This window comes from Bradysia coprophila, unplaced genomic scaffold, assembly GCF_014529535.1.
Source record: "Bradysia coprophila strain Holo2 unplaced genomic scaffold, BU_Bcop_v1 contig_732, whole genome shotgun sequence".
NCBI lineage: Eukaryota > Metazoa > Arthropoda > Insecta > Diptera > Sciaridae > Bradysia > Bradysia coprophila.
In genome coordinates this window covers 32773-54247 of record NW_023503972.1, presented here as the reverse complement: position 1 = coordinate 54247, position 21475 = coordinate 32773, and the positions used below count along the sequence as shown (strand labels likewise).

Genomic DNA, 21475 nt, shown 5'->3' with positions numbered 1-21475 from the left:
ACGAATGGGCCAGCAGTGAAGCGAGTTTCATTAAATTCGATAAATTTCTTGTCGTGCTCGTAATTAACTTCTTGTTTCAAGCAAGACTTCTACCAGAATTTTTATACTGTGTTATGTGAATAGGATATTTGAAACGCAACGTTGCGGGAAATGGTAACATATCAGTGCATGAAATATTTGCTGGCGAAATTAAAAATAAAACCGGATACCATTGTGGAGAATGACGTTGTTGATATCGAAAGGCAAAGAGATTGCTATTTGAATTATATCAATTACATCAACTATTAAATGTATTTCAAGACAAAAAATTAACTGAATGTAATTCCTGGCTTTGTGTAGTCCATATCATATTAGAAACATTGAGCGATATCATTTTTCAATCTCAAGACGTTGCTTATTTCACGTCGTAAAATTAGCGTTAAAATTTGAATTTTCAATAAATGAGAGCAAAATAAACAAAAGACTTGCATTACAAGCAACGCATGACCATTTCCCGCAACTCACTCGTTGCTATTGTGACCGAAGACTAGTCAAATTTATGTACTCGCGTTGTTTTGTCTCGCGTATAATATGTCTATTTATACGGTTTATCACCTTACGCATATTTGGGCAATAAATAAATCAATCAAAAAGTTTAAGACGTCATTTTATCACTTATTGGGATTATCCATTAATGCCGCCCTCACTTTCTGTAAACATTAAGAGTGTTGGAACCCTTGCAAATTTGTAACCTATATTTAGGCGGGAAAATATTCGTTTTTTTTGTTTTTTTGAAATCTTTTTTTGAAAAAGTAAAACCCACTTAACCCACTTGGAGAAACCTTTGCAGATTGTGTAAATTTATGTAATCTGCAAAGGTTTATCCAATTGGGATAAGTTATCTCCCACAAACCAATTTTTCCTTTAAAAGTAACACATTTTTGCCACGGTGTCCCTCAACCGAAATAAAGTTTTGATGATGGATCGAGTCAGATTCAACCGATACCTGGATTCGGTTCCTTGTGGATCCCACTTTTCATTTATGTAAAACTTTTGTGGATCCTTTCAAAATTCATCATTTTGGATAGTGAAATGGAGACGATGTTTCGAGTATTTTACATAGGAAATCGTAGAAAATTCTTTATAATGAAAATTCTTGTACCAGGAAGGATCTGATCAAACTCAACCGAAGCCTGTTTTGAGATCTTTGGGATGTTATCTATTCATTTCTGTAGTAACCCTGTGGGTAACCTTTCAAAAAACTTTTTTTCGATTGAGGGACACCGTGTTGCGTGCTTTAATGGTTTTAATTTTTCAAAAAAAGATTTTGGTTCAGAGAAATCATCAAAAAATTAATATTTTACCGCCCAAATGTAGGCTACAAACTTGCAAAGGGTCAATTCCTCTTACGATCCCCTCACCCGTCCGGCCTTTTCCTATAACTTATAACACGCATGTCACACTTTCATCGTACCACTCCTTTTCCATCTTCAAAGATGCAAAGAGGACGGGATTTATAGATGGTCCCAATTGATTTTTGACTCGGTTGTTCGTCTGTAATGTCCAAAATACTTTGCAAAATGGCCTTTTTACACTTAAAATTGTTTAGAAATTTAACAAAAATTTGATGTTATAAAAACCTAAATTTAAAAAAATTTAAAATTTAAGGAACATAATACGTGTAAAAAATTGTTTTTTATAAAAAAGATAATACCTGAATTAAGGAGAATAATTTAAAAGAAAATTTATTTATATAAAAATGAATCGAATATTTCAGAAGATTCGGAGGCACTTAACAATTTTTATTTTCCCCCCTTGTTATTTCATTTCTGATTATTTATTTTTATGTTTAAGTAATAGGGGTATTCAACGCTGATTTTATTGCGACAATTTTCGACAAAATACAGTGTGCATAGCTTTGTTGAAGCGCTGAAAAAAGCCCGCAAAAAATTCGAATCGGAATCTTTATCCACTCCACATTAAACATAAAATGGCTATCATACCGTGGCTCTGGGAAAAGTAGCGCTTTTATTCTCTCTAGTGTAAGCAATTGATATCAAATTAAATAAAATATCTACAGTGTGATTCAACATTAAGGTTACGGTTTAATGTTTTCGCTTCGTCATTGTTCTCATACACATCATGGGCATATAAAGGACGTATGTCAGATGTCTCAGGAACTACTGAACAGATTTTGATGAATTGTTTGTTCTCTGAAAGCTAGTAAAAAGTATTGAATTGCGAGCCTGACAGCATGGCTCGGAAGAAACTGTCAAAAAAAGTAAAAATTCAGATTTCTTCGAAATGTTTGTCCAAGATATTCATTACCGATTCTGGCATATGGCTTCATGGATTGACTTCATGTCGGGCTCCTAATTTATTACCTTTTCAGGGAAAAAAGTTTATTTTAGTGCAGTGGTTCCTGACATATCGGAGTGATGTTGCCCACGATGTGTAAATGACATTTCTATAATCTATTATCTACACGATTGAGTAAGAACACATGCCTACACACTCATGAATGGAAATAGATCCAATGAAGTCGAAGTTGAAGTCGAAATTAAACAGTGTCGTCCAAATGTTGATTGGCACTGCAACGACTCGGAAAATTTCATAGTATGTTACGTCACTGTTTGTAAATAATTGTTTTGGCAAGTGTGAGCTTTGCGGAACAAGCCGAAGGCGAGTGAAGTAATCACACGAGCCAAAATAAGCATTTATACATGCTAGTGAATTTTCATAATCACAAACAGTGACGTAAAGTGCACTTTACCGCCCGATAGCATTTCATTGAAACTAACTTAGTCAGGAAAATGGAGCGAAAAATTTGGAAATTCTATTGCTTCGGAAATTGGGAACCATCATTCGGCCCTGACTATCCAAAATGAAAACAAATCTCGACCTGGATTCTCCGATTTTTTATGCTTTGATCAATTTACACTCCGATTTCAGTTTGATATTTCGCAACTTGATGGAGGATTTGTTGTCCAAAATAATTTGAATAAAATTATTATTCTTCATTAATAAAGCATCAACGTTGAAAGTGCACTTCCGTGCAGATGAATTCTGGATGCACAGTTTTTCCGTTTGTTTCAACATGATGGATGTTATAGATGTGTTGAATACCCTAATATAATTCGTGATTGTTTTCTCAATAAATTAACATACTGAAGCGAACAATATTCGAATAGTGTTTATTTACGACAATTTTCTGGCTATTTTTTTAAGAGAGAACATTTAATGACTGAATTGGCAGTACGCAGTATCTTAATTTTTATTAAATGAAGAGAAATTGTTTGATGGAATCGCCCCCAAACCAAAACTAAATTAGGCAAAATTGAAAAAAAAAGAAACAAAAAATAATAATTTATTATATAATTGCCTTGAACTAATTTGCCTTTTGCATACAAACATGGAAAGAACGGAACATGGAAAAAATGTACTTTAAATATACCAACTTATACGAAAATGTTACCAAAAAATTTGTTTCATTTTTGTCCTTTCAACGAGCCCTAGCGCGTACATAAGTGTCTAAAACGTTGCTTTGGCGTTTATATAGTGAAAAAAGGAATCTTTCGGCGTCGGGATTCACATATATATTATGTATCTATGTATCTACACAAAATAGAGACTATTGTAACAGAACGCCCAAAACCACTTACAGTGGAGGTGTGACGCAAGTCCTGTTATCCACTTACAAAAGAACTGATATCGGTGAAGGTGACGCTTACACATTCGACACGCAAAAAGTTATGCGTCACAAATGGCAGCTGATGAGGAAAGTTCGCGAAAGTTTTGTCAAATAAACATTTGACGAAAATCGAAAATTTGACGCACTTAAAACGCTCATAGCTCCCAAATAAGTGACTTTTTAGGGAAACCATGAAACATGTATCGACTAGAATCTAAAACTCTATAACTTTGTCTTTTACACGAGGTTTCTATCTGCCGTATTTTCCGAGTTATGGGTCCTACATCGATGTAATATAGGGTAGATTGGTACACACGAAGAACGTTTGTGCGGAAAGAATGTAAGAACAGAACCGGATTATAAGGCGGGCCAAGCGGGCCGGGCCCGGGCGCTGGGAAAATTAGGGGCGCTGAGACAGTAAGACTAAAGTACACAAGCAAAATGTACACCAATCAAAGTGAGGTTTAGATCTCGGTTTTGATTCAGTGTTCTTGCTCAGTTATTATCGATTAACGTCATTTTTTTCTGTATAAATGGAATTCGTTTAAAAACGGTCCTATTGAAATCGGACGCATTTATATGTGCCTAGATAGGTAATAATCCATAGAAGCCACAACTATTTTTTTTAAAGTACTAAACTCTTATCCAGTGGTATAACTGATCGAATACTGAAAACATTCCTTTTTCTTGTGGAGGTATCTCCATATACATATTATTTGGTTTAAACTTTATTTGAACTGAGATATGAACGGCTGGAAAAATGCTTAAAATTTGACTACACCGGTGAACATCTGATGGTTACTATGCATACAAAAAATAACAAAAACATCAAAGGCTTTTGCTACTGGTCTTAGCTTTCCAATGACACCAAATCGGAGACTCAGTTAATCTACTCGAATATTTCCTGGCATTGTCAAAATTGTATCAAAAAATATTTTTTCTGTGGCAGTAACAGCTGCTGACTTACGTTTGCGATATCAGCGAACATCAACAAATTTAAAACTGTTTTAAGTAACAAATTTCTGTTCACAATTACCTTTCCAATGACATGTATCTGGAAGAATGTATGTGTAACGTAACTTACGTTCTGAGAAAGCTCGCAGAAGAAAGTCATACAAATATTTCAAAATCCTAATGTCCCCTTCCTTTTTGAATGTCCCTTCGCTTTGTTTTGTGTTGTGATTAAAAAATTTTGTCGTTGTGTGTGTGAATCACACACTGTGTGATATATTTCTGAATTTTCGTTCTTCGTGTGTACCAATCTCCCCTATATTATATCGATGGGGTCCTATAGATCAATAGCTTAAAACGCTCGTAGCTACGAAATTATAAGCTGTCATGAAAATTCCTTCAAATTAGTTTCTTAGAATTACGTCCTTGACATACCCTGAAAATTTCAGCCAAATCCACCGGTAAATTCAAAAGTTTCGTTGTAACAAAGTAACAGAGTGACAAAGGTTGGTAAAATTCATCAATTTCAAAATGTATGAATAGTAAATTTCGTACCTAGGACTAAAAGTCTTTTTTAGGCGAGGTCTGGAACCGAATATGCTAATAAAGACTTTTAGTCCGTGGTACGAATAGTATTTTTCATATTGAACGGAGAAAAAGTGCGATGAAGTCGCACTTTTCGGGTCCTAGGTATGAAAAATCCTTTTCTTCATACAAATTTCTACAATTCCAAGTTTTGAAATTTAATATCTCGGCTAAATCTTAACCTTATAAGGCGTGTGATAGCTTGTTGAACTCGTATGGTCGCCCATATTACGAATAAAATACTTTGGGGGTAGTAGGAGCAAAGGGGAAAAAGTTCGTACATAATGTTCCTCAGTCCTGCGGAAATTTTGTTTGTCAAATTTTTCAGTGTGAACGGACTTGCGTCACGGCCCTTCAGTAACGTAGGGCCATGATGTTACTCCAGCAGTATGTACTGAGCTCTCGTACATTCTGAACAAAAGAATTGCAAACGATAGAAGATCTATTGTTTACATGTACGGCGACTTTTCGACTGCTTTATTGTAGTTAAGCGATAATAACAACACAGTGTAATTTGTGAACATCTAGTGGCTCCTCCAATGCATGTTTTGTGTACTAAAAATTTGAAAAAACTGAACTTTTCTTGAATGCTGATAAATAGTTATTTTGTTGCACGAGGTTTATATGAAAAACGCAACGTAATAAAAACAAGATAATGAATTTTCCTAAAAAACATTTTCTTCAAGTTGGTTTCACACACAATCTGTACTGAGTGCGTTTATTGATTTCGGTGTCACCCGCCTTCGTGGGTGTCTTAACCTGGTTCTTTTAGAACCTTGCGTAAACCGACTTAGAATATTTATGCTTTTAGCCTAGTGTAACGCAAGGCAGAGTAAAACATCGGAAGTCTCATTGAAACATTTTAATACCAAATGAATTTAAGTTTCATCATGGCCCTACGTTAGTGAAGGGCCGTGACGCAAGTCCGTTCACACTGAAAAATTTGACAAAAAATTTTTTCCGCAGGACTTAGGAACATATATACACGAACTTTTTGACTTTTCCCCCTTTGCTCCTACTACCCCCAAAGTATTTTATTCGTAATCTGGGCGTCCATACGAGTTCAACGAGCTATCACACGCCTCATAAGGTTAAAATTTGGCCGAGATATTAAATTTCAAAACTTGCAGATTCGGCTTTCTTCCGTTTGAATTCCATTTTTTAAAGGAATATATTTCACAATTTTAAAAATTTTCCTTCCTCAACATCTGCCCCTTGTGACGCAAACTTTTTTATTATAATTTTCTTCCTAAAATTTTTCTGGTATGATTTTTGTTGATAAGCCTTTCGCGTACTTTCCTCATCAGTTGCCATTTGTGACGCATACCTTTTTGCGTGTCGAATCTGTAAGCGTCACCTACACCGATATCAGTTCTTTTGTAAGTGGATAACAGGACTTGCATCACACCTCCACTGTAAGTGGTTTTGGGCGATTTCAATTTTCTCACAAAACCGTATCTTGTTCTTAAATCGTGTTCGAACCAAATTAATTCAAAAGTGTGATTTCAACACAATCAAAATATAGACGGAAAATACTTAGCAACAGTAACATCGTTCAATACCCAATATTATTGTTTCGTCCTATTTTTAATCCCTGAAGGAATTACATTTTTTCAATTTTTAGCGAAGATCAAAAATCTAATCCCGACAGAATTACTTTTTTAAAGTAATCCCCTCGGACCTAAAAATTGTAATCCCATATTTTTATCTGTGCGGTGTGAGTTTGTAGAACCTGTACACGACATTACCTTCTCACAATATTATCTACCTTGGCAATATTATCGATATTAAGAACGGTTGATCGCATCGCACAACCATTAAGCGGCAACTCTTGCGTCATTGTTCGTGACTGTCAAATTAAATATGTCAAACAGCGTCAAAGCCGTCAATCAAAGCGAATAATTTGATATTTTTGTGTATTTTTATTTTAATTACGACAACAAAGTGCTAACGCTTTGCATACAAATATAGTTATCGTCTCTCTGAGGTGCATCTCGTGGATAACGATTAGTGAACCGCGCCATTCGTAAACGCGCGAACCAAATAAACAAACAGTAAAATTCGAGTTTCAATGAACTCTAACCTAACAAATACAATGTCATGAATTTGGATTTTACGCTAACGAAACGTCTATTATGCGCTGTTTTGCTTCTCTCAATAATTTATTGGTTCAAAAATACATTCTCGTCGGACGATGAGTAGAAGGGTCTCTTATTTCTATAACCCGGACGTGGGCAATTTTCACTATGGCCCCGGACATCCGATGAAACCGCACAGATTATCGATAACACACAGTCTGATTATGAACTATGGGCTGCATAAGAAGATGAAAATATACCGTCCGTACAAGTGAGTTGTTTGTCTGTATGCGGCTGAATGTAACCGGTGTTAACTGTATGTTCTTGATTGCGTACTATAGGGCTTCCGCTCAAGATATGCTACGATTCCACAGCGAAGAATACGTGGAATTTCTCCAACAAGTTACGCCGCAAAACATCCAGGCCGTGGGATACACAAAGTATCTGTGAGTAATTTGCCGTCATTCCAAAACAACGGAACTTCTCTGTTCATCGTGTGCCTCTCATTGCATGTTACAGATCGCATTTCAGTGTCGGCGATGACTGTCCCGTATTCGACGGGTTGTTTGATTTCTGTGCTATGTATACGGGCGCATCGTTAGAGGGTGCACAGAAGCTCAATCACAATCACAGCGACATTTGCATTAATTGGTCGGGTGGTTTGCATCATGCCAAGAAATTCGAAGCTTCTGGTTTCTGTTATGTGAATGACATTGTCATCGGCATATTGGAACTGTTGAAATATCATCCGCGCGTATTGTACATTGACATCGATGTGCATCATGGCGATGGTGTGCAGGAGGCATTTTATTTGACCGATCGTGTGATGACTGTTTCATTCCATAAATACGGAAATTGGTTCTTCCCGGGCACGGGTGATATGTACGAAACTGGTGCGGAGGCGGGACGATATTATTCGGTGAATGTGCCGCTGAAGGAGGGAATCGATGATCAGAGCTACTTTCAAGTAATTTTAGTTTTTCTTTTGCGTTGTTTTATGAACATTTGTGAATATGAGGGGCGCTTACAACAGTGAAACGTTCTGCTTACAGGTATTCAAACCGGTAATCTCAAACGTAATGGAATTCTATCGCCCAACGGCAATTGTCTTGCAATGTGGTGCCGATTCTTTAGCTGGTGATCGTCTAGGCTGTTTTTCGCTTAGCGTCAAAGGTCACGGTGAATGTGTTAAATTCGTCAAAGAGCTAAATGTGCCCACCCTAGTTGTTGGCGGCGGAGGGTAATATCAACGCTTCGAAATCGCACAAACAGTCGGTAAATTAATCGCACCAATTCCTCTCACAGCTACACTCCACGAAATGTGGCTCGCTGCTGGACATACGAAACGTCCCTTCTGGTCGACGAACAAATTTCGAACGAACTACCGCTGACCGATTATTTGGAATTCTTTGCTCCCGATTTTACGCTGCATCCGGAAATTCCGACACGCCAAGAAAATGCGAACAGCAAACAATATTTGGAGCTGATCTGGCGACACGTCCATGACAATCTGAAAATGTGTCAACACGCGCCCAGCGTTCAAATGTTCAACATACCGGAAGATGCACTGCCCGAAGAGAATCGCTTGAAGGAGGAACCGAATCCGGATATACGCATCAATCAATCGGACGATGATCAGATGGTCGAGGCGAAAAATGAATTTTTCGACGGTGATCAGGACAATGATAAAACGGAAAATGAGACTTGATGGTGATGACAGTGTAAAGTCAAAAATTGAACTTTTGAAATGAAGATGAATTAAAGTAAGTTACAAGTTATGACATTAACACTGATTCTTTTTGGAAATATTCACTGCCGTCCCCGGCTACTTCCTGTGCGTCACTAAAAGGCCAAAGATACACGAGCAATTTTGCGTTGCGTAAATCGACAATTATTCATGGTTCAAATCGGATTACAATGGAAAAGGTACGATAATTGTCGATCTCAGCAACGCAAAATTGCTCGTGTGTTTTCGATCAAGATCTGCCAAATTAAATAAGTCAGCAAAATTTGAACAAGTGGAAATTTACATCATTGAAAACTGTGTCGCGGAATGTGGTTTAGGGATCCGGAAAAGTCTAGAAAGAAGTCCAACTCGGACTACTTTGTGTTTCCGATGGTGATACCTCGAGAAGTAGAAAGTATTTTTGAAAATGATATTCTAGTAGAATGTTGAGCATCGGAAACTTTGCAAAACTGTAGAGGGTGCTGATTGTCCAGTAGGTGTACATACCTGTCGAAAAAGCCTTACATCTAAAATCCGACCATTAAGATTTCTATTGATATTTCCTGATACAGTTGATTATGTTTAGGTTGCAAAAAGAGTACTGCCAGGCATGCCCTGGACCTGGTGACTGGTCTACCAATTACACCTTTTTTATAAATAATTTTTTATATGGACCATTTAAGTGCATTCAAGTTGCCAAGGATTCCGGTGCGGAAACTGCAGTCAGTGCTGGTGGGCCTGACTTGTGCAGTAGCAATTCCATGACAGTAGTTGAACTTAAATACAATATGTGTGATTTGAATGCGTCAAATTCGTCCACAGTCCACACAGTCCTCTTACTCCACAATTTTAGCTTTTCTCAGACGCATGAACTTTAAACTGGCAAGTTCTTGTATATTATGGACAATACAGTCAGAGGCAGAGGCAGAGGCACACATGTAATCAAAAGTGCTGATACCTTTTGAAGACGCATAAACAGTGTTGATTGTTTGTGTGTGGATCGGCCGAAAAACAGCTGCTGAAATTTCACTGCTTCTGACTGTAATTATGGACAATAACGAGACAAATTCGGAAATAAATTATTTTATTCTAATTCGAGTGAAAACGTTCAAAAATTACGAATAATTCAACTGTGTAACAGAAAGTGTGACAAACGCAAACAGTAAAGTAATCTTAAACGATTTCGTGGTAATGTTGTCGCCGCCCGCACAAACATTTTCTTCAACATGCTCTTGCCTTATTTCCGGATATTGCACCGATCTAACAGACCCCAGGCACCTAGTCTCATGTGTACCATATCTTAATTGGTGTTGAAGTCGATCCTTCAAATCATCCGTCCAATCATAAGTGTTCAAGTAATCCGAATATCGTTTGCCAGCAATCGAATCTGGCTTCGTCAGAATTGGTTCATCGTTGAATTCTGACCTGCACGATTTTACGTTTTAATTTTATTTAGTGGCAGAAAGTAGCTAAAGAATCTTACGCTTCGTAGTCCTCGATTCCGAACAGTTCTTTTAAATCTGGATTTGCCGTTGAATCGCAAAAGATGACCGATTTCGGATAATGCCAGAAGAAACTCTGACACATTTCATACGATGATGGATGTCCGCCAATTGTAACATTTGGTCGAGACGTCGTGTCATAAGTACATTCTGGAAATGAGCATTATGAAATGGATGAGTGAATATACTCTGACTAAAACTCATCAATTGACTTACCGGTAATAATATGGTCTCCCGGTAATACTTTCCGATACTCTTGGAACGGCCTGTTAGCCTGATAATCGAAATTGTAATGATTATCAACAGCCAGCCAAGGTAGCTCAACGCCATTGCGAATGATTCTGGTTTTCATTCTCTTTCCCGCCTTGTGAGCATGGAACATAACGTTGATGAGATTGATTCCTTCCTCCGGAATCAGCGCTTGAGTGCATTCCGATGAACAGTGTCCCACGTTTATAAAGTTATCCGTTCGCGGTGGAACGATTTGCAAATGATTTACAGTGTGTGCAATACCGAACACAGACGCATCAATATCCCTTAATTTGCTTGTGTAAAACAGATCAATTCCTGTTTCGAAAGTGCCAGTCTCAAGTCCAGGATTGTCAATGTGAACCTCGATCATGAAGTATTGACGACCGTGTTCACCAATCGGATATCCGGTTATTTCAGGCAATACAAGCATTTCACCGCCGACTGCCCATATGTAGAGAAGAGAATCACAGTATGGTGTTGACATGCCAGGAATGTCGGCATTTTCCGAAAAACACTCTCCACCGGGATGATTCACAAGTTCTTCGAAGTAATCGGTCCACTGTCCTTCCGGTGGAGTGCAAGCGTAAAGAACTAAGTGATGTGTATGCCTGATTGCCAATTCGGATGTCAGCGTAGTATTGAACTGGGGAATGGAGAAGCCAAATTTATTTTCTGAACCCATCGGAATTGTCGACATTGATTTCCTTACCGCAACTAAATGGTGTTTAGTTCCATTAAAGTCCGGCGCTCTGTGAACTGTGCACCAGTACGAAGTGTCCTGTGGTAGCATCTCATGATTCCTTCTGATGTGGAAAATGTCGTACCTGAAGGAAAATGGATTTCGATTGATTGGAAATCATGGTTCCAGCCCTTGCGACTTAGGGAAACGTTTTCAGTCGTTGTATCGAATATGTAATAACTTACTGAGTCAAATCAGCCGCTGGTGCAGGAGCATCCAGTAGATTATTTATTCTCGGTCCTCTTTTATTGGGATCTGCACCATGGTAACTGACGTCGTCAGAGTCGCCAATAGCCCAAATTAAATATTGTGTATCTTCCTGTAGAGACGCAAACATCGGCATTACATTTACATATTGAACAGTTGAAGTTATGCTTCGATATAATATGTTCGGAGCAGGTCATATGTTCTGATTTTAATCAGGTTTCATATTCAACCTGAACCCGAAATTTAGGTCTGGTAGATCAGGTTCAGGTTCACCTTTTCAGATTGACCTGAACCTGAAGTGAGAAAATTAAATCCGAAGTAGATCAGGTTGAACCGGAAATCTTATATTAAGTTTCAGGTCAAGCTAAAACAAATGGGGTCGACCTGACCCAGATCCGAACCTTATTCGAGAATAATTCGTGACTCACAGTTATGGCTACATCTCCAACATCATCGCAAGTGTTTAACTTCCGTGAAAATTTCAATTGAGTACGATTATTCGATTCGCTTGCACTTAATAATTCCCAATCTTGTGAATCATCACGCTGAGGAAGCCCGTTGGCTGGTGCATAATAATCCTATAAATCGACAGAAATTTCATTAAAGTCGGACTTGGGTCACATATTGTTTAAGAGAGATAAATAGTTACATCAAAGTACGGTTCACCGTTCCGAACACCTCCAATGACAATATCTGCTCCTGCCATACTTGGATTCATTGATATACCGAGCCCAACATAGCCAGTTGTCTCTACATCTACACTAAACACAATCATTTCTGTGTCGAAATTCACTTCCCATTCGGCCGAATATTTGCCGTTGTTGTCTAATGTTAAGGACCGCTTTAGCGTGTCACTGAAACAACCAGCAAATGATGCTGCTACTAGGTAAGCAAGCACAATTTTTCTAATTGACATGATTAATTAACACCGAATTCAATGTCCAAACTTAAATGATTGTTGGAATACAACGCTGTTCGTTTTATATATTCATCTTTATCAAACCTATCAGCATTATTGGTACCTCAGAATGAATCAAAAATTGGTATCTGTAATTATGACATTAGTCATTACTACTTCAATTTCGGCACTTGTATAGCAGTGGTTACCCTTGCCATTGTAAAACATTTGACTCATTTTGTTTATGCTACCTGAGATTATCATCTAACTACTAAGTTGCTTCAATGGCGATATCATTTATCTGTGACCGACAACAGACACTTTTTAGCTATTGAACTTTTGATAGACATAGTGTAGTAATCTTTTAAGCGATAGTCACTCAAAATTTGCTTTCTCATCGACTAATAGTTGCGCAATATTATAAATAGGCATATTATGGAAGTGGTGCATCTTCAGAATGTCCATTATTTGACCCACAGGAATGATAATATTTCATAAATTATTGTGCACCCGTCAACCTCGTCTTCATAAAGAGTATTAGTAGATTACGTCCTTGTTCGAAACTTTTAAATAAGTCATTCCTTGGTGTGAAAATAGCTACTTTCGCAACCCTCGGCACGAAACGTTTTGTGGGTACGTAACTCGCGAATTAGTTATTTGCATCATTGGAATGAAACCACGAAATTACAGTATACGTTTGAATTCGTATACCGGGAGAATAATTTTTGCATGAGTATGTATGTGTCGTCGAGACGCAACATACATACGTATGCAAAAATAATTCGCGTGGGATACGAATTCACACACGTACTGTGATTGAGTGGTTTCAATCCTGTGATGCACAAAATTTTACACCCGTCACACCATGAAATACACAAACAACAAATACAAAGCATTTTTATCACATTGTTACACATCGTTCAAGGTTAAACTTAAATGTATAGAAGAAGTATAAGAATAAAGACGAAACCGAAAATACGCGATACAAAGCCGAACGAGTCGATCGTTCGATGTGCATCACACTACTCGTTGATACGGAGAGTAAGCTCCGCCTTCGTATCAAATTTCTCTCTTTGACGAATAACATAAACAAACTCCACCATTAAGCAAAACATCGTCTGAATCCCTAGACCTGTTTGCAAGGTCTGCTGAGAGAGAACTAAAAAAGTGTGGTTTCCGATAACTTTTGACGCGTGTTCAGTGTTTTCATGGTTTGGCGAGTGTAAATTTATTTACGTACCTGTTGTGGCCGGTAAATTTTAGGTCGTGTTTTCCTTTACCGTGAAAACAATGAATTTGGATTTTAGTTTTCCTAGATTTTCCAGTTTTATTTTCGTATCATCAGCATCTATTATTTACATAGAAAAACCACTAAACTTAGCCTTTAATTCACAATATTCTAAATCAGAGTCTCAATACTTATGAATCAACCCTTGAGTTGCAATGTCAAAATAGTAAACAAAACGGTCGAGTTAATGATGTTCTGTTTTTGGATAATTAATTAATTCGCTTTTGGGTTATTATTCGTAGAGACTCTGATTTAGAATAATGTGAATTATAGGCTAAGCGTATCGTTTTTTCGGTGTGGGGTAATCTGGCACGCAGTGCTAAAACAATGCATTTTTCAAGTACGTAAAATTTGAGCTCGCACCCAATTTTTCAATACCAAAATTTTTTAAAGGTCATTAAGTTGATGAGATGGCTAAAAAGCATTTTCAGCAATAAACTTGCGTGTGCGAGTTCGCCTTTTACGTACTTGAAAAATTCGTTGTTTTAGCACGGTGCTAAAACAACGCATTTTTCAAGTACGTAAAAGGTGAGCTCGCACACAATTTTTCAAAACCAAAATTTTTTAAAGGTCTTTTTTTGCGAGTATGTATGCCACTCTTGCCTTCGGCTCGGGTGGCAACACTGCCTATTTGTGAAAAAAAAAATCACTGTTCCCTTTATACACAAATAAATATTGTCAAGTGCCGAAGGCGAGCTACAATCTCGCTACTCAATACAATTAGGCAACTGCATAAATGAGAGAACTTCAAGAATGTTTCAATTTCTAATTCGCTTTTTCCATCTAAACTATCGAAACTGAAAAGGAGATCATAATTTTCAGTGAACTTAGCAGAGTTTCAAGTGGCTATTTCGTTTTTGACACTTTAACGTATGAAGTAAAAGACGATTTTTAGACAACACCCACCACACCCCTTATTTAGGTACTAATACGCAAAAGTGGATTTGTTAAAATAAGGATCCCACTTCCATTCATAAAATGAAACTTTGTGGATACGATGTGCTCTCAATCTTCGGTTGACAATTTTCATATCTTACTTCCATTAAGTTTCACCATGTTGGGAAAAAATAGAGTGTTGTGCCAGCGACATATCTACAATACACACTTCAAATAAAATTATCTAATTTTGCAAGTTTGATTATCAATTTATTTAAAAGAAAAGTTACATTTGAAGAAAAAAGTTATTTGAAAGAACAAAATTAGTAAAACGAAATCCCAGGTCGTCATATGAGCCCAAACATCTCTATACGGCTCTGTATTTTCGGGTGCACACCACTTTTCCAATCGTCATTATAGCCACCAGTTCAGTTGGCGTAAATTCACGAGTGATGGTAGTCGGTTTGTCACCACCTTGCTTATGTATCAGCTTGTTACCTTCCAGCGTGACAACGCTCTTCACATTACGATCGTCCAATGTGACCTCGTCAAATTCTTTGCCCAATTCGAATTCGATGACCGATGTTTTGAATGTCGATTCGGTGGTCAGTTTGTATTTGTTGCCATTTTTCTCGAGGATAATGGTGGGTGTGACGGCATTGCCGATTTGACGAGTGAAAAAGCCGACACCTGAAGGTGAAAATCATGATTTGTGAAAAATAGAAGTGGAAAAATTTGGGAAACTTTGTTGCTACACAAAGAATTGATAAGTGAAATGTTCTACATTTTAGTGGCACCAGGTGCACCCTCTCGCCGTTGTAGCAATTTATCAAATATTTTTTCTGGAATTCTTGGCAGTAAGACAAAATCATAATGGATATGTCCTTCGCAAGGTAGATATAGATGGGACCACTTCCTACTATATCTGTCTTGGTCATTCAAACTATCTTTACTAGACACACATATTCCTTAATGGTCTACATTCTTAATCAAAACGGTTTTTGTAAAGTATCCTTACCGAGCTCGTACATGTAATCGTTGAAATTGTGCGATTCGTACATTTCGTAGCGTTTTCCTTCCCAAACTTCTGGCATTTTGAACGGTTTTCAAATTAATTCACGTTTAACAAAGCAAAAATTAACTGCAAAAGCAACTGTTTGTAGTGTGAACAAATCACAATCTGATGTTATTCATCGAATATCCACAGTATTTATACACAAAAAGCGACCGTTTAGAAAGAACGGTCTTTCAAACGAAATTATCACATTAAGTGAAATTGTAAGGAGATAGCGGAGAAACTGTGGTTTTGTTAAATTTTTTTCTTTTGCGGTTACGACTATTCGATTATACTTTTGGTAGAATGTTTTTCAGTTAATCGAAGTCTCGATAAATAAGACAGAATCGTATGTCTCGTATAGATATCAGGCTTATCGAAAATTCTGAAGAACAATTAATTTTCTAGTAAATTATATAACGCACGAAATCTTTAAATGGGAAAGGACCCTTATTATCAGCTCAGTGAACTTACCATTGCTCACACATTGAAAATGAAACAAACTTTGTTCGGGCGTCGTACACCTACTATCTACTTAATTTTGAAGGACTCTCCAAAATAATTGAAATCTCTAGATCAAAATTTGTGAAAGGGAATTATCGGTCAAACTATGATAATCCGAAGTGGTCGCGAAAATAGTTTTTTATCAATTACTCCAACATGCGAGGTGTCAATAATGTCAAATTGTGCACGTTTATAAAGGTCAATGAGCTGAATATTATTGACCAACAAACGCCGATGTTCGGCCCACCCAGCCGCCGCAACAAGTGAAAACAGAAATTTTTGAAGGGCTCTGGGCGGCTGGGAATGTTAGTAGCAGGAAGCTCTAACCCGGAGTTTTGTAGCTTACTTCAAGCTCTATACATTGACCATACCCACCGTCCCAGTTAGAAATGGAGTTAATTTTTCACAATGTATCTCAACCCATCAAATTTTGGAGAATCATCGAACTTTAAAGTTCCCGAAATAACATTTTTTCGAGCGAATTTTATTATTTATAGGTTTATGAGATAATAATCAGTAAAACTAACGTGATACAGCCAGAAGATGAGCCATAGAATTTGTTTGTAGAGGACAGACTGACGAAACGAACCAAAATTCTAAAATTTTACCTCATCAATTATTTGAAAATAGTAAATCGACCTCAAAATGGTTTTCATAAACCTTCATTGACCTTCATACGAGGGGCACCCTAAAAGTTTCGGGAATCGGGTATTTCCGACGCATAAAAGTATTTAATTTGAACATATTCGTAAATTTCAACATTTTTTAAGTAAAATGACGTCTTAACATCGTAAAAAAAAGATTTTGATATGAGTTGAGAAACATTTATAAAAAGGCTTGTCGGCCATTTTTTGAAGTGCTGTTCGTTTTTTATTTTTTCTTAAATAATTATTTTTTATTAAAGTATTTTTATGTTCTCATGTAAAGTATGGTCCATCTAAATGGTAATAAGTCATATACGCGGCCTTCAAATGTTGACACTTCGTAGTAATGCGATAAATTAAAAACACCTACTGCTGACGGATTCAGAGCTCCACAGATCTGCCTCAAAAACAGGTTTTGATAATTGAAAGTACTTTGCTGTTGCATTGGACTCTCAGCTATCAGAAAAGTCATAATTCATGTGAAATAATTTGATATACGCAGATAAAACCAGTTTGGTCTTAGTCAGTGTCCCTTGGCAAATTGTGTAGTCCTAGAACAATTTCGCTAAAAACTTTCCGAGAACTTATATTTTTACTGTATTTTTTTCGATTATAAATTCCTCACTTTTACTCAAAGCAAATTAACCAAGAAACAGCCACGATATAGGCCTTAAGGCACAAAAAATTTGATCTCAAAGCGAGACTTCAGTATCAGGCTTTTTCGTGATTTAAATTTCTCGGCCTTAATATCTCAGAAGCGGAAAAACCTTCTGCCTGGAAAGGGATGGACTTTTATAACTGAAACATAAGCTATTGTTTCACTAGGAAACAGGTCATGTTACATCTCAAATTTTAGTAATAAACTGATCCATTTTGTAGGGCCGCTCTCGCATTGAAATTGCATGTGAATCTAATTCTTTCGATTTTTCCCGAAATTTCTGATGAAATCTGTTAGGATTCCTTAGGTACATATTTTTAGGATTCTTTTATCGAACTATGCTGGTATTACATCGATACTGAGACCCAAACAACAGAAACCCTGGTCTAAACTTGCCAAAGTCGTGAAATTTTAGTTCAATTTTTAATGATAAGCCCTAATGTCTGAGTACACCCTCTTTTCGAACTGAGTTGGCTATTTACCTTAAAAAATGTTGAAATCTACGAATATGTTCAAATTAAATACTATTATGCATCGGAAATACCCGATTCCCGAAACTTTTAGGGTGCCCCTCGTAAACGTGCACAATTTGACATTATTCACTTTTTGTATGTTGGAGTTATTGATAAAAAACGATTTTCGCGACCACTTCGGAGAAAATTTTTCTAAGGGCCATGACAGCCCAACAAAAATTTTTCTGGAAAAAAGTTGTTCCACGATATTCTCAGAATTGAACGACGATTCATTTGAGCCATAGCTCGATTGGATCGCCATCGGCTTGAATCCCTATTCCACATAAGCTGTTCGAAGTTTTGGCGAATTGACTCTTAAGGACACTGTTGCAAATAGATATCCTAAACTTGACCACTTCGAACCAAATGTATGTAATAATGCACCGAAAACAGTTCATTGGAAAGAATCAAATATGAAAAGTCACGTTTTCTCGTGGTTTCGGCATTGCCTCGGATCAACAAGCTTCCTGCTGAAACTTGACTTTTCAGCTTTCTTGTTCTTTTGACCCACGACAGAGTAAAGTTATTAAAGTTTATTTTACTCTGCCGTGTTTTGACCTAATTGTTTGGAAAAATTTAGTAAATTCGGTCAATAATAGGCCCTGCCGATAAATGCATCAGAGGAAACCTTATTTATTGTATAAAATTATTTCAAATATTCATTTAGTAACGGATAGTCGTCTTTCATCTACAACGACAAGTGCTAATGTTGTCGAGAACTAGTGTTGCCAATAAGTATTCATTGAAGAAATTAGTTAAGTAAACATGATTTTGTAGCAAACACAATGAGTGAAAAGCCTGAAAGCCCGATCCTCTGGTGAAAAAGTCCGGTCTTTGAAGTTTAAAAAACGCTTACTCATATCTCAACAGACAATATGTTTCTCGAACTTTTGAAACCAGACTTTCCACCGGGTACGGGTATACAATTTACTGAAATCGAAAAACATTGATGAGATAGGGCTCGTCATGTAAAAAGGGTTGAATCACATAACACTCATCTTTGTTGTTGCATATCAATTAACAATTAAAATTCAATTCGATCATATTACGACTCGCTTATCTCTATCTCCGAATAGAGCAAACGTTATTCCGTTGACTCAAAGTCAGGGTCTTACACCAGAAAATACCGAAAAATGTGGGTAACAAAAAGGTTTACTGTGATTGAAAATGTATGAAATGCTATGAAAAACGTTAAATGTGGTTGACAGTTTTTCGTTGAGGGCGCGATAACTTGAGTAATTCTCAACCAATTTGGATGATTCTTTTTTTTAAATGTGTGGAATGAAAATCCCTAGGCTAAGTTCGAAGATGTGCTATGTAGGACTAAGGATCTGGAAGCTATCCGAGAAAAACGCGATTTTATACTGTTGATCATACCCTCAATTAAAAAAGATTACTTTGATGAAATTTGATTTGGTTTGGTAGTGTGAGTAAATCATATAAGTTTGTTTTCGACGTGCATGAAACTAGTAGGAAGAATAATTTCATCATTCGATGCCCATCTTTTAACGCGTAAACATCTCTTGCTAGTGAACTACTAACATCTTGATAGTTGACTTCAAATTTGATAGTTGACTAACAACTTGATAGTTGTACAAATATTTTACAAATATTTGTAATCCCTTTACCATTATAGAGTCGAAATTGGTACCAATTTACCGAAAATATTGGTAAACTGAGTTATTTTTAACGATGAACCAAAAACTAATAAACTTCATTTATTACCATGTCACCATGTGAAGGTACATTAAGTACCGGGGGACTTCCTTTTTTTACGCAAAAGTGTAAGAGAAGAACATCTATCGCACTTTTTTTGTGTGAAAAAGCCCTCGTTCTACATTCACAAAACAAACTTCACATCTACTCTGATACTCTGATGTAACAAAAAGGCAATCAAACAGAATAATAGACAGCTCATACGAGTGGGAAGCTTACGGCCAGAACAAAGCAAGGGTCGTAATCTACACGAGTCATATTTTATTTATGATTTGAGGTTGATTGAAAATCTTGAAAATCTTTGAAAAAAGTGGTCAAAAATCATTCTACCTTACGATCGATGGTTTCCAAGAAAAAAATTTTGTCAAATTTTACTGTCATTTGCGTGGAGTCATTAATATAGTAAATATACTATGCATTAAATGTGACAAGTTTTTATGAATACGTCAAAAATACATTTAGAAAAGTGTCAGTCAAGGGACCTGACCCGCCCAAAAGGTGGGACATAGTATTTACTATCTTCAATTTATTTAAAATTAGCGTTTTGCTCTACTTTGTAGAACATCTGGTGGCTTTTTTATGTCAGCCCGGTATGCATTGAGTGATATTTTGTAGTTATATTTTCGTTATCGCATTAAACAATACCACAGAGTTATGGTCGAAATTTGTTATCAATGTTATTTTGGATGCTTAATTTGGATGATTTTTGAATAATTAATGTATTGGTTATAGAATTTCAATTTAACCAGTCAAGGAATAATTACGAGTGTGAAGAAACTGACATCATTCTATAATCAAGTTACCTTAAGTACCTATGCTTACAAATTAATCCCTATAGATTGATGTCAAGGATCAGGGACGAATATCATCCACTGTTTTTCTCTTTATCGTTTTCCGCTTGTAAACCTCCACCGAGATGCGACAATTTTTTGCGTATTCTACAATCTTGCGTAATAGAGTAAGGAATTTGTTCTCTCATTACTCGTTCGTCAAACGAGTCGCCAACGGTCAGCGGTGAGTTTTAATTTTTCATTTCTACAAGTTGGCACACGTGCATTGGTACATTATGCCCACTGAAAACCTGCGCTTCCACCCAATGAAAGTCTAGAACAGGTATGGTCGATCGGCGAATTCGTCCGCATTCACTTGAAATGTGCCGAAACCTGACATTTCATGTCAAAATAATATGAAAATGAGTGCGTTTAAGTGCGAAAATCAAATTTTTATGTCCTCCGGGCGGACAATAGACCATACCTGTTTTACACTTTCATTGCTTCCGCCTGCGTAAAAAACACATACAAAACGAGATAACCTTATTTTATTACTCGTTCGACGAGGTTTCGAATTTTTTATATTTTTTACGTTGGCACACTCATAGTAGTATATTATAGGTCTCTTGGTCTCTTTCATCGTACTGTAAAATAGATTTTTGAGAAGCCGAAAACGAATGAGAAACGCTTTCGTCAACAATATTTTTTGGTTATGACTATATGGATGAAATTCTGACAGCGGATATATCCTTGGAACAAACCTATACCCACTGAAAACCCGTGCTTCCATCTACGTAAAAAATATATACTAAACGAGCTAACCTCATTCTATTATGGAGTCCGAA

The 21475-nt window shown here is 36.8% G+C and overlaps 3 protein-coding genes and 2 long non-coding RNA genes across 5 annotated transcripts in view; 2 read left to right on the top strand and 3 right to left on the bottom strand.

The window, feature by feature from the left end:
- Window positions 1-21475, top strand: part of LOC119084123 — a 142748-nt gene that overhangs the window by 103624 nt on the left and 17649 nt on the right. The window lies entirely within an intron of this gene.
- LOC119084120 (histone deacetylase 3) lies at window positions 7054-9071 on the top strand. Its single transcript, XM_037193973.1, has 5 exons — window positions 7054-7555; window positions 7626-7730; window positions 7804-8251; window positions 8337-8524; window positions 8590-9071. The coding sequence occupies exons 1-5, from the start codon at window positions 7401-7403 to the stop codon at window positions 8990-8992; spliced, it is 1299 nt and encodes a 432-aa protein (XP_037049868.1). The 5' UTR covers window positions 7054-7400; the 3' UTR covers window positions 8993-9071.
- Window positions 10078-12683, bottom strand: LOC119084117 (DBH-like monooxygenase protein 1 homolog). The gene is made up of 7 exons (XM_037193969.1): window positions 12360-12683; window positions 12139-12288; window positions 11689-11822; window positions 11474-11588; window positions 10729-11407; window positions 10494-10662; window positions 10078-10435 (listed from the first exon to the last, which is right to left on the bottom strand). Exons 1-7 carry the CDS (start codon window positions 12624-12626, stop codon window positions 10126-10128), a joined length of 1824 nt encoding a protein of 607 aa, XP_037049864.1. The 5' UTR covers window positions 12627-12683; the 3' UTR covers window positions 10078-10125.
- Window positions 15063-15967, bottom strand: LOC119084121 (fatty acid-binding protein, heart-like). The gene is made up of 2 exons (XM_037193974.1): window positions 15791-15967; window positions 15063-15462 (listed from the first exon to the last, which is right to left on the bottom strand). Exons 1-2 carry the CDS (start codon window positions 15864-15866, stop codon window positions 15140-15142), a joined length of 399 nt encoding a protein of 132 aa, XP_037049869.1. The 5' UTR covers window positions 15867-15967; the 3' UTR covers window positions 15063-15139.
- On the bottom strand, window positions 20897-21465 carry LOC119084124. Its single transcript, XR_005089008.1, has 2 exons — window positions 21409-21465; window positions 20897-20941 (listed from the first exon to the last, which is right to left on the bottom strand). It is a non-coding gene; the product is annotated as an uncharacterized LOC119084124 (long non-coding RNA).

Coding starts and splice junctions, on each gene's coding strand:
- LOC119084120 (XM_037193973.1), top strand. CDS start 7,401: ATGAGTAGAAGGGTCTCTTATTTCTATAACCCGGACGTGGGCAATTTT. Junction 8,252..8,336: donor ATGATCAGAGCTACTTTCAA/GTAATTTTAGTT, acceptor TTCTGCTTACAG/GTATTCAAACCGGTAATCTC. Junction 8,525..8,589: donor CTAGTTGTTGGCGGCGGAGG/GTAATATCAACG, acceptor TTCCTCTCACAG/CTACACTCCACGAAATGTGG.
- LOC119084117 (XM_037193969.1), bottom strand. CDS start 12,626: ATGTCAATTAGAAAAATTGTGCTTGCTTACCTAGTAGCAGCATCATTT. Junction 12,289..12,359: donor ACGGTGAACCGTACTTTGAT/GTAACTATTTAT, acceptor GTCGATTTATAG/GATTATTATGCACCAGCCAA. Junction 11,589..11,688: donor CCAGCGGCTGATTTGACTCA/GTAAGTTATTAC, acceptor ATTTTCCTTCAG/GTACGACATTTTCCACATCA.
- LOC119084121 (XM_037193974.1), bottom strand. CDS start 15,866: ATGCCAGAAGTTTGGGAAGGAAAACGCTACGAAATGTACGAATCGCAC. Junction 15,463..15,790: donor CGATTACATGTACGAGCTCG/GTAAGGATACTT, acceptor TTTCACCTTCAG/GTGTCGGCTTTTTCACTCGT.